The sequence below is a fragment of the Agelaius tricolor genome, unplaced genomic scaffold, assembly GCF_023055355.1.
Source record: "Agelaius tricolor isolate 1412-34295 unplaced genomic scaffold, bAgeTri1.0.p SCAF_1, whole genome shotgun sequence".
In the NCBI taxonomy this organism is placed as follows: domain Eukaryota; kingdom Metazoa; phylum Chordata; class Aves; order Passeriformes; family Icteridae; genus Agelaius; species Agelaius tricolor.
The window spans coordinates 61126849-61142605 of record NW_027269261.1 but is presented as its reverse complement, the minus strand read 5'-3'; the positions used below and the strand labels follow the sequence as shown (position 1 = coordinate 61142605).

The window sequence follows — 15757 nt, the reverse complement described above, 5'->3', positions numbered from 1 at the left end:
GGATGCTTACAGGACAGCAATAACTCTCTGAATTTTCCAACTAAAGGAATACACGGCAATTGCATGCACAGATTTGTAAACATGCCCATGTATATCACACATCTACACAGATTTTATATAACAAATTTGACAGTAGGATTTTTGTTACCAGCTCACATACCTCTTTGCATTCTTATTTGTACAGAGGCTTCAGCTAGTAGACATAATTTTCTATTGTTTTTCACTCTAATTGGAGGTATACAATCAAAAGCAGAATAGAAACTCTGAATTTAAAAAAACAGACAGTATTTTCTGTCCAATTTACAACTCTAAATGACAACAAATGTGCAAGGTGTCCAGTATCAGGTTTAGCTCTGCTGTTGATACCTAAAAAAGTCAAGGGTCTGGCAACATGACAAGCTCTATACAAAATGAGTTTAAATGGGATGAGATCAGTTCTCCCCTTTACTGGTTGGTGACCTCATTGTCAACAGAGGAGCTGAAAGACTGAACTCAGTCAAGCACCAAAAAATCTTACCTCTACCTGCCCCTGGACATCATCAAGAGTATTTTCAGCAAAAGAAGATTTTGTGCTCTGTCCCCTCCTGTGGCCAAATTTGCATTTGTTCCTCAGGACTTGCTCATCATCTTCAATGGGTCTCCGCACATATTTGAAACGATCTTTAAGGGCCCGTTTCCACAGCAACTACATGGGGGAAAAAAATAGCTGTCATTACAAGTATCTGTCAAGAATTTGCCCCAGCCTAAAGCAGGTCAGGCTTTTTTTTAACTAACTCTACAAAAAAGTGTTTGCCATTAAGCAGAAAAAGGCTCATAGGGCAGCACCACTGTTGGCTTCAGGATGGAAGGAAATAAAAGCACCTGTGGTAGATGGCTCTACAGCAACCAACTGCTGGGCTAATGGCACTGCTGTGGCTTGCTGAGGACAACAGTAGTTAAATCTAAGGGTTACATCTGTCCTAGGCTACCAGTGAAACCACACTGTTGTCCCTTCCTCAGCTCTTACTTTATGCTCCATTCATGACGTTGGGTTGTGAAACTACATAGCGAAGCAAATCAGCTCACAGATACAACAGAAACTGCTGTGAAGGGGGGGGTAGGGGTTGGTGATTTGTTTTGGGGTTTTTTTTAGTTTAGGGTATTATTTTTACTTTGCCTCTGGCAGTATCTAACTGGTTGCACAGTTTCATGATTATTGTGTCTAACAGAATGGGAGTGGGAAAGACACAGTGTGGCACTACCTTTTGCTGGGAGTCTACAGTTATACTGGATCAAGGGTATTTTTAAACTGAACTCAAAACTGCTGAATTAAGACAATCATTTAAATAGGTCCTAGCATTTCTAAGACACCTCAAGGTATGTAAAGTGCAACTTAAAGGCACTTCTGCATTGCAAGCAGATGCAGGTCCTGCTTAATGCAGCCATTCATCACTCCTTGGCAGTCAAAGACAGAGCTTACATGGCCCCAGTGCTTCTGTCACCCTCTTGTATTTCTTTATTCAGTTATTGAAAAGTGACTGCTGAAAGTTGTAGGGACAGCAACTTCCTCATGCATCCTTAAGGACCAATGGCCATTCGCATGTGGCCCAAAGCTGAATGTCCCATGGCAGGAGCTAGCCATGACATTGACACCCCAGGAAGCAATTTCTAAGCAAAGGCTGTTCAACACATCTGCAGGCACAACCTGCAGTTTTGAACAGTTTTGTCATTCCTCAAAATCACTTGCATATTCCAGTTACTGGGGAGTGTTCAAGAGTCAGATGGAAAAACATCAGTCAGAAAGTGACTGTAAATTAAAAGATGTGGAGGAATTAAAATATCTGCTACTTTGTTTTCTAAAACTGACTCCAATATTACACTCACTTAATACTATACTCAAGCCTGTACCCACTGACATGCTGAAACACAATATAAACAGAAGAATGATTACCCTACATTTCTTACCAAATTGGTGTCATTTATTAGTCAAGGTCACATGATATGAAAGGCTAACTTAGAGTAAACCAGAATTCAGTAGAAATAGACTAAGTAGCACAGTATCTCTCTTTGCAATGAGTCGGATATGCCTGCCCTTCTCACTCACAGGACACAGGATGAGAGGGTTTCTCAAGAGATGGTGGTGGAGGCTGTGTGACCTTGCATTTCTCCTGCCAAGCTTACTGTTCCCACTGCCCAGGTTCTAGCTGACCTACAGGCCCTCAATCCTAAAAGCAAGACCTCCATTTATGGTGAAAAATTAGAATGGAAGAGCTATGAGACTACAACCCCTGTGGTCTCTACTTCAGCTCTTCTTGAGCAGCCCTGGGCCTACCAGGGCAGGAGTGCCCTTCCTAGGGGGACACTCTCTTACCAAAGTATCTTTTCACAGCCAGTCACAGTTCAGCACCCAAGAATTGGAAAGGAAGCAAGCCCATCAGCATTTCTAGTATGCAAACTTCAGGCTTAGGGTTCTGCCAGAACAGAAGTCACATCAGCACTAACCTAAAGATAATGACTAAAAATACAGTACAACTGCTCACTCAGTCTTCTCACAAGGCATAGTCACTGCCTCAAGATGAGTATTACACCTCAGCACCATTTTCAGAAGCAGTAAGGTGACTACAGGCCTTGAAAATTCCACTTGTTGTTCACCTGAACCATTAAGGTCCCTAAATACATTTATAGTTCTGGCCTTACGCATTTTGATGCAAATACCTCATCATTATATGCTTAGCAAAATTTATGCCTAGCTTTCTATTTTAAGGTTCCTAAGAAAAGCAAACAAAAACCTTAGTTTAATGCTTCTTTGAAGTGTTTAACAGATGTTACAATATTTTAAAACATTATCATCCCAGAATATATTAGCAGCTGACAATTTAAGAATCCCAGTAGTTGTGCTTCACACAGCTTCTTTCTTTTGAAAATCTTTATTTGGCTAGAAGATATTTTTGCTTATTCTTTCACATGAAAGAATATGCTGACACCTATGCAAGGCTTTAAATATCCCACAAAGTTCAAAACTTTCAGCTGTTTCATTCTCCAGTCCCCCCAATAAATTAAGAATTTTAATTAAATCTATTTCTATTATAGGATTGTTATAAACTTAGGCAAGTCCCCTCTCACATACCTATTTCCAGAATGAGACTGCAGGCACATACATTTATGTGGTTTCCCTTGTGGGTAATGCATGCTCTAAAAAGGATGCTTTTGTTACCATTTCTGAACCAACAATTTTATTTTCTTATCATTTTCCTGCTCTCCCCAGCTTCCCCCAAACACTACCCTGGGAAGCTTCACCTTCCTGGTAAAGGAGTGGGAGGATTAGCCTGTGTCTATCTGACATAGGAGGGAAAGGATTACACACAGATTAAAATCAGTAATTTACTAGCAAATAATCACTTTGTGTGCAGCAGTTACATAAATCGGGCGTGCCAGCACCAGCACCCTGGGTTTCACAGGCACCACTCGGCAGCCACGAGCTCAAGGGAGCTGCTCATTGCAGAGCACAGCCAAAAGGGCAAGTGGTGTGGAGCAGGGAGCCCTCTCTCTCCCTGCCTCATGTCATGTTTTCTTGGAACCACGATTTTCAAAAGGTTGGCTGAAATGAAATGGAATAAGGGAGATGATTCTTTCCAAATTGTTTGGTTTAAGCCTTGAAAAATGGGCAAGCACAGACAGAATATCTTGCAAGTTGTCAAGAAACAGTGCCATGCCAATTTGCTTTTGACTGCTGCGTTTATGACCTTCACTTTTTCTATATAAGCTATATGTCTGTAACTTACAAATGTTGTACTGGTTATAATACACATCACAAATCTAATAACTATTCCATGATTAAATGAAGACTTTTATTTTTTTTACATGTCATATGTTAGTTTAGGATAGCATTGTTCTGTAAGCAGAAGGAAATACCACGGGAAAATTTCCTTATGTAGTCACTTTAAAGCACACTTACCAAAAGTTAATCTTGGAATTAATTTCATTCCAGATACCCCACTTCTTAAATGAGTTTTACTATTAGTAGAAATTTTTTTCTAAATCATTATTTAGAATTTTAGACAATTCTTAATCCCTGCTTCTAGACTGACCTCATAAATAACATTCTTTTAAAATTCATAATAAATAAGTGGCTTATTCATTACTTTATTTGTAAATGAATTTATTTAGGGTAATAATCATTGTCCTGATTATACTAAATTGGATATTCTTTGAAAAAGGACTGATGGCAGAGAAGCATATTTTTTTTTCATACTGCAAAATTAAATGGGAAATTTTTTAACCAAGAAAACAGAATTGTGAATAATCCACTAATAAATCTTGAAACCACAAACTTTTAATGACCTCTCATTGCAACAGTATGAGATTGAAAATATTAGACTACAGTTCTACATAACACACACATTGTTTAAATTATTTGTTTAAAATAATTTGGACGTGTAAATAAGTATTTTGGGAGACAAAACTCCAGTATTTTGGAAAAATTCCCCACAAACAAACACCACCAAAAAAAAAGGAATGTTTAAAGTTTTGCAAGTAATTTTTCTTTCCTGTCATGAAAATTCTGGTGGTAATTTAGGTGCTCTTATGTTTTCCTCTATGTTCCTCTATGTTTGCCAGAAATCTTTCCTTTTCCCACTTGTTAATTTCACTTCATTTCTGCAAAAATTTCTGCAATAAAAGTGCTGACATTTACAGTTCAAGGCTTCTCCATCCATGCACACCAATAACACCAAGTTCTTTACATTCTGATTTTCTGCGCTTGGCCAGAAGAAAACATTAATTCTGGAATCCCAAGATCCCTCCTAGGATGAGTTTTCCTTTTCCTCATCCAGGAAGCCCAGCTGCCTGCCCCTGCCCAGCCACACAGGAATGCCCAGTGGCCAGGGAGGAACCCCAAACAGTTTCTGCTGCACCTTTCTGCCAGCCAGCACACGTCCATTTCTGGTGAAGGGCTTTAAACTTAAGAATTGTGAGTTAAAATTAAAATCACACCCACCGCTGGCAGACCTTCTCAGGACATCTCTTTAAGAACTACTGCAGCCTTCTGCAGAGCCCAGAAAATGCTGTGGCTGCTCCTCCACCCCAAAGGCTGAGAAACTGCTTTCCTTTTAAGCATAACTTTAGAGTTAAAATGAATCTAGGAACTGAGACATGGCACAGCAATAAATAGCAAGCAGTAAATGAATGACATTAACAACACAGTGATATAGAGCATTTTACATGGCAGAAAGATAATACTCAACAGCAGAAGTGACCTCCAGCACACCAGAGGGTACACAAAACTTGGTACTCTAAACTGCAGTCAGCCCTTTTGGTTTCTAAATGCGTGCAACAATGTATAATTTATTTTCAAAGTTGTAGGAAAAATAAGTCCAATAATTGAAAACAGACTTGTTGGTATTCTAAATAGACCCCAATGACTTTATTGAACTACCACTACTGGAAACCATTATTCTCAGAGGCCAGCCCAGCTGAATTGCCATGTTTAGTATCCTCCATTCTCCAGCCTTACAAGACACAAAAAGTAGGTGGTTATTTCTCTCTTCCCAATGTTGACACCAAAACCACATTATATGAACTGCCTCCCCAGTAGTTTATATATAAATGCTATTTAACAAAGAATGTAAGTAGCATTTTTGCTTGCAATACTACTCTCATGCTAGTTTTCCTTTTCTACATTTACCTATCAGTCCCCTTTTCCTCTGAATTTTATTGATGGTCAATTTCTTAAATGTTTTCAATGTACTATTTTAAAAGCTGTAATAATAACTACAACTGTTTAATTACTGTAGATGAACATCTTAAAGGTATTCAAAACCTCTCAGTAATCAATATTTTACCTCTTACATTTTAATACTATTATCAGGAACAGAAAGCAACAATTATAGTCCCTTAATAGCTGGAGGAATTTGAAAAGAAAAGTCTATAAAATTTTTGCTTTTTTTAATTGCTGAAGAGCCTTTCAAGGAAAAAAGACTGTTGTCAAATTTTTTTGTTGTTCATTTGCTTCTTAAAGGTGTATGAATTCAATTTTACTGCAAGTCTTGTGATAAGTACTTATGCATATATTGTAGGGTTTGTTTTAAGCTGTTAGTGTTGTAACACACAACTGTCAGATCAAGAAAAAATGTATTTATAGTGCTTATGATCAAGAAGGAAGAACAGAGTGCCTAACAGTAGCCCCAATTAAAAATACTAATTCATTCTCACACCTTCCTCCAAACTTAAGAATGCAACTTTTGAGCAGTTTTTCCTCTCTCAACACAGGCAATGAAGAGGGGCTGGATCAGAAAATGGTAGACTAGCAATATTGCAAACTGCTGATTCCAGCTTCCTTGTTTACTTATTGCAGTTATAGCCAGAACGCTTTCTAGTAAGAAGGGGGGGGAAAGATCAAAAGATAAAGACCAATCACTCTGAAATCTCTCACATAACTCCTGCCAGCACCAGTTCTGCCATCCATGCAGCAAGTAATGTCTATTTCCCGAAGAACAGAATTATAAATAGTTTCCTTAGCCTATGGTCCTTCTGCAATTAAAGCCCTTTGAAAACCTAGCTTAAGAATCTCTGTTTAAAAACAGTTTTTAAAAATTAAAGGCTGTAAAATTCTCTTTGGAACAAACTGAATATCATTCCAGCTCCTCATCACAGAGGGAGCCAGATGAAGACACAACATTACTCAGGACCCTGCCCAAGGACCACCACTGGGGTATTCAGAGATATATCCCGATCAAAAATGAGGACAGGCTGTTTCTCTCTGGTCCTTTTGCTCCCTTCTCCTCTCTTTGAGATGTGCTTGTTTTCTTTAGTCCCTTCCCTTCAACAATGCCTGCGCTCAGGGGAGAACTAGAATAGTTACTCTTAAGCCTCAACTTTTTTATTTATTCCCAAAATTATTTTGCTTTCTACAGTAATGGCATGTGAGATATATGTGAGTCCCCTCTGAGGCTCACAAGCTTTTACAAGATGGTATAAAAGTATCATATGGCAAAGCAATGATGTTAAGTGAGGTGACCACTGTCCTCCAAGACCATAGACAGATATTCTAAATCAGAAGTGAAAAAAATGTAGTTCAAATTTAAATAATCTCCTTCCACTGTTTCCTGCTATTTCCCCAATGATATTCCAATATTTGTTTTAAAATGGTTTTTTTTTTTTTTTTAATTAGACCTTGATTCCTTAAACCACTGGTATTACTGCATGTTGTAATTTCATATCTAACACACAAACAATCATAATACATTGCAAGAGCATCGGTCACATGTTAGTCCTCACACAGACAATTTTCTAAACAGCTGGCTTCTTAGGTTTTAAAAATAGAAAAAAAATCAGATTTAATTTTATCCCTGGGCAGATATCAGCCCAGAAAGAAAGACAGGTCTGCATGATCTCATGGTAGCTTTGAGGTACAGCTATACCTGCATTAATCTTTAATTGACATAATCAAATAAGAATGTGATTTGCAAAACACAGCCAAGTGTGTGTACTCTGAATAGAGCCAGCATATAAGAAATTGAAATTGATTTCCTCTGAACTAGATTATTTTCTTGTGATTGATTATGTGGGAAAAGCCCACAGTACTTACAAAGCCATTCCCATCTTCATCAAGGAATGGGTATGCCTGGAGCAGAGCATTGACAACAATGTTATATTGCTGACTGTTCGGATACCTGTGCAAACAAGAAGGAGATAGAAAAGATACTTGGTTTTCTAGACAGTATTCAACACTGGAGTCTATTCTGATCTAGATTAAATAATTTCTGACTATTTCTCAGACAATCAGTTGCCCTCCAAATAACAAAGGGCACAGCTTAAAGGCATGAAATCTTTCTATTGGTTTCAGTAGATGTCAGGCCCTTAGCCTCTTTTATTTAAGCAAATATATTAGAGAATAGCTTTACATCCATTTGAAAATTTCTGTCTGCAGACAACAGGTAATGCCCCCAAACAAATGTAATGGTGTTGACTTACAGTGATCCTTCCAGGTATTTTGTCATGTCTGCTTGTAAAAATTCAATCATTCTTATTCTCATACTGTGATCAGGGCATTTTTTTTCTGCTAATATGCACTTGACATCGTAAGGGAAGTCTGGCAAAACATAAGAACTTGTCCACTGCAACATCCTTTGTCTCACAAAAAATGATTTCAGGTTTTTTCTGTAAAAGAAAAGATTGTATGATCACCATGACATCTTTCTTCTATGGAAATGCAGGCAGGAGGGAAAGATAAATACACGTTAAAACACAACACAAGGGAAAGTTATTGCTATAGAAATTCAAGGCCTGCTGTCTTTGTTTCTGCATAAAGAATACCTACAAAAGCAGTGATCAATACTACAGAGTGAAAAAGTAGATGTCAAATATGGAATGTTGTAACCAGCAGACAGTAGGAGGTGCTTTGTAAGTGAAAGCAAAAGCAGAAGTCAGTGGGGGCTTGCTGTTGTTGCAAAACACCTTTTTCTGTCTTAATTTATAATGTTTCCTCTCTAGTAAGACAAACAGCTTAATTGAATAAAATACTATACATGACATTATTTAAGGCTGTCCTCCCACAGGAGAAGGGAAGAAAGGGATGAAGGCAGCTATCATCAGCTCATGGAAACAGAGCAGACACAGCCCAGCAGCTCCTGTCACAAGAACACCATGACCACAATTTACAGAAGTCACACCCCATCTGGGGTGAACTTGAGGCAGGTTATCACCACTGGCTGCCCAAACCCTAATTCTGAAAGAACACAGGGAAAAAGGGGTCCCCAACAACCAGTTATAGTCTCAATTCCTCCCTGAGCAGGCAGGTCTATAACTCTCAACCTTTCTGACCTGTTTATGCTGCCACACCACCTTGGCATTTTTTAATGTATCTTGTGGGCTGTCAAAAACTCTACATCCCTGGTATAACTGCACCAATGCCAGCCCTACCACAAATGGCAATGCAGTGCTGAGGAAAAAAAAATATAGCTTCAGTACTGTATTCTGCTCCCAGCATCAGTAGAAGTACTCAGCACTACCATTCCCCCTTGCAAAACAGGTGCAAAATGGTCAGCACTGCTGTCTTTTCAAGCTCACCAGATTTCATGGGACACAGATGGTTAACAGTAGATGCAAAGCACAGTAGATTCTGTTTGCACTTTGCAGTCTTAAAAGAAGGCAAAGTTGTGCAGGAAGTGTCAACATATCCACATAGACACATTAATGTCCTTTTTTGGTGATAAATTAATATAAAAATAGGAAAATAAAACACAACTTAGATTCTGAAATCACTTGGAAATCCCTCCTATGCAAACAAAGTGCAGATGTTCAATGTAGCATCAGTGAGCAGCTCTGCAACCTTAAAGTTTGCATCCTGTACCTTCACCAACTCTCCTGATGGAAGTGATGTAGTGCACAGGCTGCAAGTTACTACAGAATGTTTTCAACATGCTACCATTTCATATAGCTCAAAAGTGGACAGAAGTTTAAAATTTACAGTACTTTTCATCTAAGCAGCACTGAAATTCCTTTTGTTGGTAATACCACTGAAGCCAAAAAGCCATTTCAAAAAGTGGAGGGGTTTACAGCAGGTTCCATTTGGGGACGCTGGACTACATTCAGTCACCCAAGAAAATAAAATTTTCTTGCAGTTGGGATGGCTAATAATCAGGGAATATGGCAACTCTCCCATCCACCAGTCCCTTCAACATTTGCCATGGCAACAAAAATACTCCAAGTTTCACTTATCTTCATTTACCTTACCTAACACAAAATACTTCCTTGCTCTCCAAACAAGATCAAAAATTCCTCTGGTCTCCACAGTGCATGAGATTAAATATTTTACTAGTTTTAGCTGGACTCATGGCTGTTGGGAAGTAATGTTAAACATATGCTGTAATATTTCACAATGAAATACAAGCTTGTTTGAAAAGAGACACAACTCCACATAAACTTTATCCTCAGAAACGCTCACATGCAAACTTGTTTAACTAAAAGAGCAGTTCAGCTGTAATGCTGTCCTCTATGATCAAGGAAGGTTTTGACTCTACACATAAATCCCAGTGCACGTACAGTTTTGAGATTTAGGTATGTAGTATATGGTAGAGATAACTCATGCTATTAATGTATAAAATATTGTAAAATCCAAACCATGTTTTTTGACTATCCTGGCCGGGAGCAGCTGTCTTATTCATGTACATCTAGTTCCTGGACGCGCGTTAAGATAAATATTGACGCTTTAACGTAAGAATAGAGGCTTCCAGGACGATAATTGTTGGCTTCCCCGAGTTGTCGGGTCCACCTGAAAGCGGTTATCGATTATCGCCCTGCCGGTTATTGATTATCGCCCTGCCAGTTACATCTGTCAAGATAACCAACGGCACCATCCTGATACATGTGAATACATGGCTTCTCCAGAGTCGATTGACAACATCGAGACACCGGATGGATGGGGCCTTTGTCCACCTCTGCGCATGGAAAGCAACAGCGATGCATGTGAAGAGACACAAAGAACATTTGGTCATCTCTGCTTTGGGCAGAATAAACTGTATAAAAACTCGCTGTGCGAAGCCGCGAGTGTGAACTGGGGAGACTCTGACACTCAGGAGGTCAGATCCGTGTTCACCCAGCGCCGATCCCGGGCTCGACGTTGACTCTTTGGCTCTGGTGGTTTCGGAGACCAAACTTCGGTCTCGGAGACAAATTAATAAATCTTTGCTAAATTTTCTTATAAGTTTGGCTCACGATTTGATAATTTATAACAGGTACAAATACATGTAGCCTGTTTCTGGTCATACCTCTTCTAGCTAACCTGAGGCAGAAATTAGATCAAAATCTTGAAACCGCAAAAATATCTCATAAAAATCTCAAGTTACATCTTTTCTTGTCTCTCAGTTCTTGAGACTTGATTCTACAGCAAAATCTATCCAATGGTTAGCTAAGGCAAAATTCCAGTGTCCCTCTTTCTCCACTGTCATATGTCTGACTTACTTACACCCCTTTCTCACTGGTACTAGGATTCCTGCAGCAAGTTACAAGGAGCTACAGTGACAAAGTTCTTAATTATTCTTTTCATTTTGTTTTCTCACAGTTTAAGCCCCTAAAACGACTTCTCTTGCAGTGAAACAAATACCAATTCAGATGAAACAAGCTGGTCTCTCTATGCTTAGCTGCAGTAAGGAACTGCATCCTAAGAAGCACCTCCTCAGCAAGGAGACAACTATTCACAGAGCTTTTACCACTCAGCTTTTGTAGATTGCCACTTTAATGTGCTCAGTCACAGTCCTGTCTCACACAGCTATTTCCTTCTTTGTCTCCATTGTAGCCTTACTCTGCTCATGCACAGCATGTTTACTGAGACATGAGGCTATAAAACAGCATTATTTTGGGAGGCGCCGTTTGTCTCCTTCAGAAAAATGGAAAAATACCTCACAGCAAACCAGCCAACCAAACAAAAAAACAAACACCAAAAAACCTCACAAAGAGCCCTCAAAGACCCATCTATATGAATTATATAACCCCTGGCATCCCTAATCCCAGGGAATACCTTGTTTTACTGCCAAAAAGACAAAGAGATACACATTTGCAGTGTTGCCCAGACCATTCAGTGATTGTTTTAGATTACACTGGAGAGAAGAGTGGGGAGTAAATACAGCATCATCTCTCCAAGTTGAGTGCCATGCAACACCACACAGACACACAGAGCCACCTGCATTGGCTGCAACAAGTCAGTAAAAATAATCTTGGTATCAATACAGACAACTCAACCAAGATAGCTGTATACAGTGCCATAGATATCTAGAAACAAGATCAAATACTAAATCATAATAAGACTGTTGTTTTTAAGCTTCCTGAGCATACTGTTAAGAAGGATCTATTTTGATCATTTAGGGGAAAATGTGATTTAAAGGCCAACTGAGCACACACGTAAATGTGCTGTGTGGCACAAGCTTTTCTTATTGTCTGCTAAAGTCTGTGAGTCAGGCACCCATTGCTATATCTTGTATCAGCTCAGATCCCATTTAGTCGGGGGACATGGCAGTTAAGAAGAAATTTGCTGACATCAATGGGTTGTTCCCTTTTTGGTGTATCCACATAAAACTCAGCACATAGGTGAAGTCTCAATAGATTTCCATTATTCACAAATGAAGGTCTAACCTTTCACGTGTCTACTTCAGACATCAGCAAGAGACTCTGATCTGAAGGTTTGTAGCCTGGAAGTCCATGTCAACAAATCCAAGGAAGAAACAGAGGAGAAAACAAGGAACTTGCACATGTGAAAGAAAGGAAAAGTCTTCAGCTGTAAACAAATGTTCCATTTCCCTAACACTTGTATAATATGCTTTCAGTTTTATGACAACATTCAAGGTTGCAAAGGCTATTTCCATCAAAAGAAAGAAATTATAACAGAAGATGAAATATCAAAAAAAACTTTTTTTCCTCTCAACAGTCAGATAAAAAGGGCTCTATTTTTTTATTCTCAGTTCTGATATCTGTGCCTGAAAGATCCTCATGCCATTCTCTTTTAGTGCCTCAATGTCATTTCCAACTTTTGACCACAAATACAAGGTTTCCCAGTTATTCCCTCAAGCCTGGGATTTGCAGTCTACCTAGTGCTTGATGATGGCTTCTATTTTTTAGTTCCCACTAAACCTAAGGGCAGGTATCCTTTAGACTGAAAAAGAAGTTACCCACAACTTCAGCAAGGCTGGGATGCTGGAGCTGTGAGATGTGCCAAAGCTGCCCATTTCCCAGAGCAGCTCCCACTTCAGCTTCCCCTGCAGTACCCATTCTATAGAAACCATCATGTTCAGTATGACTACAGACAAAATAATTCTGCTTCCAAAAAAGTTTGCAAGATGCAGACACAACCTTCTTCTAGAAGAAGTCCAGGCTTTTTGACAGTCTAAGGAGCTACATCACACAAGGGAAGGCTTCGCACTCTCACCTTATGCGAGGGCAGCAGCTGTGGGTTGCAGAAAGGGGAAATAAAAATGCTCTTTAGGGAATCAGACTGACAAAATTGCCAGTTAAATCCGGCCATTTAAAAGAAACAGGGTTTATTTGTATTCACTCCTGTAAGACATGTTACACTATATCCCAAGAATTTTATGGGTTTTTGGAATTTTTGTTGTGCTGCTGCTATGACTTTGCTAGACCTTAATAAGGCAATGCAATTAGTGTCTTTCCCAAGTCATTTTTAAGACTTGCTCATTTCTGGTGTGGAAAAGACATAGCAATTTATTTCTTTTTTCCTGTAAACTTCTGTGGAAGACTCACAGCACCATGTCAATAAATTCAGCTCTGATGACCTGAGGTGCTCCAAAACCATGAGTCCTGTTGTCTTGACTTTCAAAACATCGAGGCAACAAGAACAGACAATAGCTACTATTATGAGTCTTCTAGGTCTTTTAGTTTAGTATCCTTAAGTATCCTGCTGCAATAACAGAGACATGAAATGCTGACTTAAAACAAAAAAATGTGGTAGAAATTCTTGCATCCACATGAATTAAAAACCTAAATTTAAAGCATCACCCTCAAGCCCTGAACAAACCAAACCAAAACTCACAGATAAGACAGGTTTCATGAAGATGCAATAGCAATTGAAATGAAACTATCAGAAATCATAACAATGAAACAGTTTTTCTGGTATGATATACCAAAGGTATAATCAAACAGCATCTGACATCTGTACTTCTGAACAAAATAGACAGGCAGTACTTCTTCCCTACTGTTGACCACTGTCAAAGACTTAACATGGTTTTCTTAAGTCAGCTTTTCATGTCCTTATGGGCTAACTGAAAAAAAGATCATCAGAATTATTTCTGGTACATGTGATGATATCAAGAATAAGGTCTTTGCTTAGAAACTAAGAAACTCTTAAGCTATACATTAAGAAAAAGCATAAAAAGCACAGTCCTGCTGAGTTTTCATTGTAGGATTATAGCTACATGTGTTTGTATATGTATGTTTTATATAAAAGTAATATTTGCCCTCTTATGTAAATGGAGCAAAATCATTTGAAGTAATTGACTCAGTGACAATTTTTCAGGCTAGATGCTCTTTTTCTCTTTTCCTTTTAAAATTTTCCTTTTTTTTTAAGCACAAGCATAAATGTGTTTCTGATAAAACACATCAAACAGATGAACAATACTGATGTATAGGTTATAGGGGAGGCAAAGGAAGGAGCTCTCTAAAGATCTTTAGAACAACATATCATAATTAGTCACTTCAGATGCAGCCACCCAGCAGTCAGGGCAGTTGCTATAGCCTGACCAAAAAAGATGTGGGACTGGTCTAGTTAAAGACATTTCCTCCACTGAGGAAATGAATGACCCATGCAGGCCATCATGGCCATCTTAGAGATGGATGCCAAATTTGTAAGGGCAGAGGTAAAGGTAATTGTAAATCTTCCAGTTCATTGTCCTTGCTATCAGCTCAAATTTATGCAGGCAGCAGCACCAATATTCTGTCAATGCTGACAAAAGCTTTATTGGTGTATCAACACTTAGCAGGCCCAGGTTTAGCTGAGCACTGACCACATCTCCCAAACTCACAGCAAATAGGGAAGTTCAAACCTGTTGAGGCTGGCTGGAAGATCTGTTATCCTGCTTGTGCTCTGAGCAAATTACCCCAAGGCATTCAGACAGTAAACCTGTTACAGAGCACTCAAGAGCTACGGAACATGTTTTTATAGAAAAAATAAAAGTACAAATAAACATGTACCAGGACACTACTCTTGAGGGAAAACAGCTGGACCATCATAGTGGAAACAGGATACATTAGGGATGTCATTTTGCTAAGCAAATATGTTGAGGAAAGGCAGACAGGACACATAAACCAACCAATAAAAGGTTGGTTTTCCACAGCAGTATCAGGTATTTACAAATAATAAAAGCCTCTGTCTTAGCAACAAGATAAACCCCAGGCTGTCAGGAGCCATAAAACTGCTAGTACTCCAGTACAGAAAAGCAGGACTATGGGAAATGTACTTATTGAATTGTCCTCTGTGTCCATCTTATTGTCTTCACAGACAGTCACTGCTTCAAGATTAATCTTCTTGGGATATTAACAGAAAGATGGGCTGGTTTTACTTCTGTCATTGTGTCAAAGCATTATTCCATTGCAGTAGGTTGCAAACCTCATCTGGTTTAATGTATGCCAAATTTCCATACAAGAAAACAAATTATACAATTGCTTCATCCAGTCAGTTTTTGTTTTTGTGTTTAAACAATTTTCTTTGATATTTTGGTAATATTTAGTAATATAGAAGAGTGTATTTAACACCGTCGTTAGGACTACCTACACAGGAAACACAGAAACTTGGAGCTAATTCAGCAGCATTAATAGTCCATAAAACATCCACTAATTCACTTCCAGCAAAATCATACAGTTACTGAAGCTGTGGCTCCATGAATCTTCTGAGAAAACAAAGCCAAAAACAAACCACAAAAACCCAACACCAAAGACAAATTAAAACAAACAAACATAAAACCAAACAAAAATCCAAAACCAACCAAAAAAAAAAAAATCAACCAAAAAATTTTACGTTTTTCTTTTCAGATAGGATGAAATTAATAAGGAGACAGAGGCTGTAAGTATAATCCTGGCCAAGGAACAATAATTTAAACTGTGCATTGTGTAATGGTTACTCTGATTTACACAATCCATTTTAAACTCTTTATACAGCACAAGGAAAATTAATTAAAAATAAGCATCCTTTAGAAGCACAGGCTAAATACTGCAGGATCATATTAGTGGTTTATTCCAAGGTTTCAAGTGATTTGGGTTTGTTTCTTTGATAACAAGG

The 15757-nt window shown here is 38.6% G+C and overlaps 1 protein-coding gene across 3 annotated transcripts in view; it reads right to left on the bottom strand.

Annotated features, from left to right (window-relative positions):
• Positions 1-15757, bottom strand: part of SAMD3 (sterile alpha motif domain containing 3) — a 42459-nt gene that overhangs the window by 14904 nt on the left and 11798 nt on the right. For all 3 annotated transcript variants that reach the window (XM_071436941.1, XM_071436950.1, XM_071436956.1), the window contains 3 exons: positions 7951-8136; positions 7565-7649; positions 518-685 (listed from right to left, as the gene is read on the bottom strand). In XM_071436941.1, the coding sequence (XP_071293042.1) occupies positions 518-685; positions 7565-7649; positions 7951-8136 (439 nt within the window). The remainder of the gene's footprint in view (positions 1-517; positions 686-7564; positions 7650-7950; positions 8137-15757) is intronic.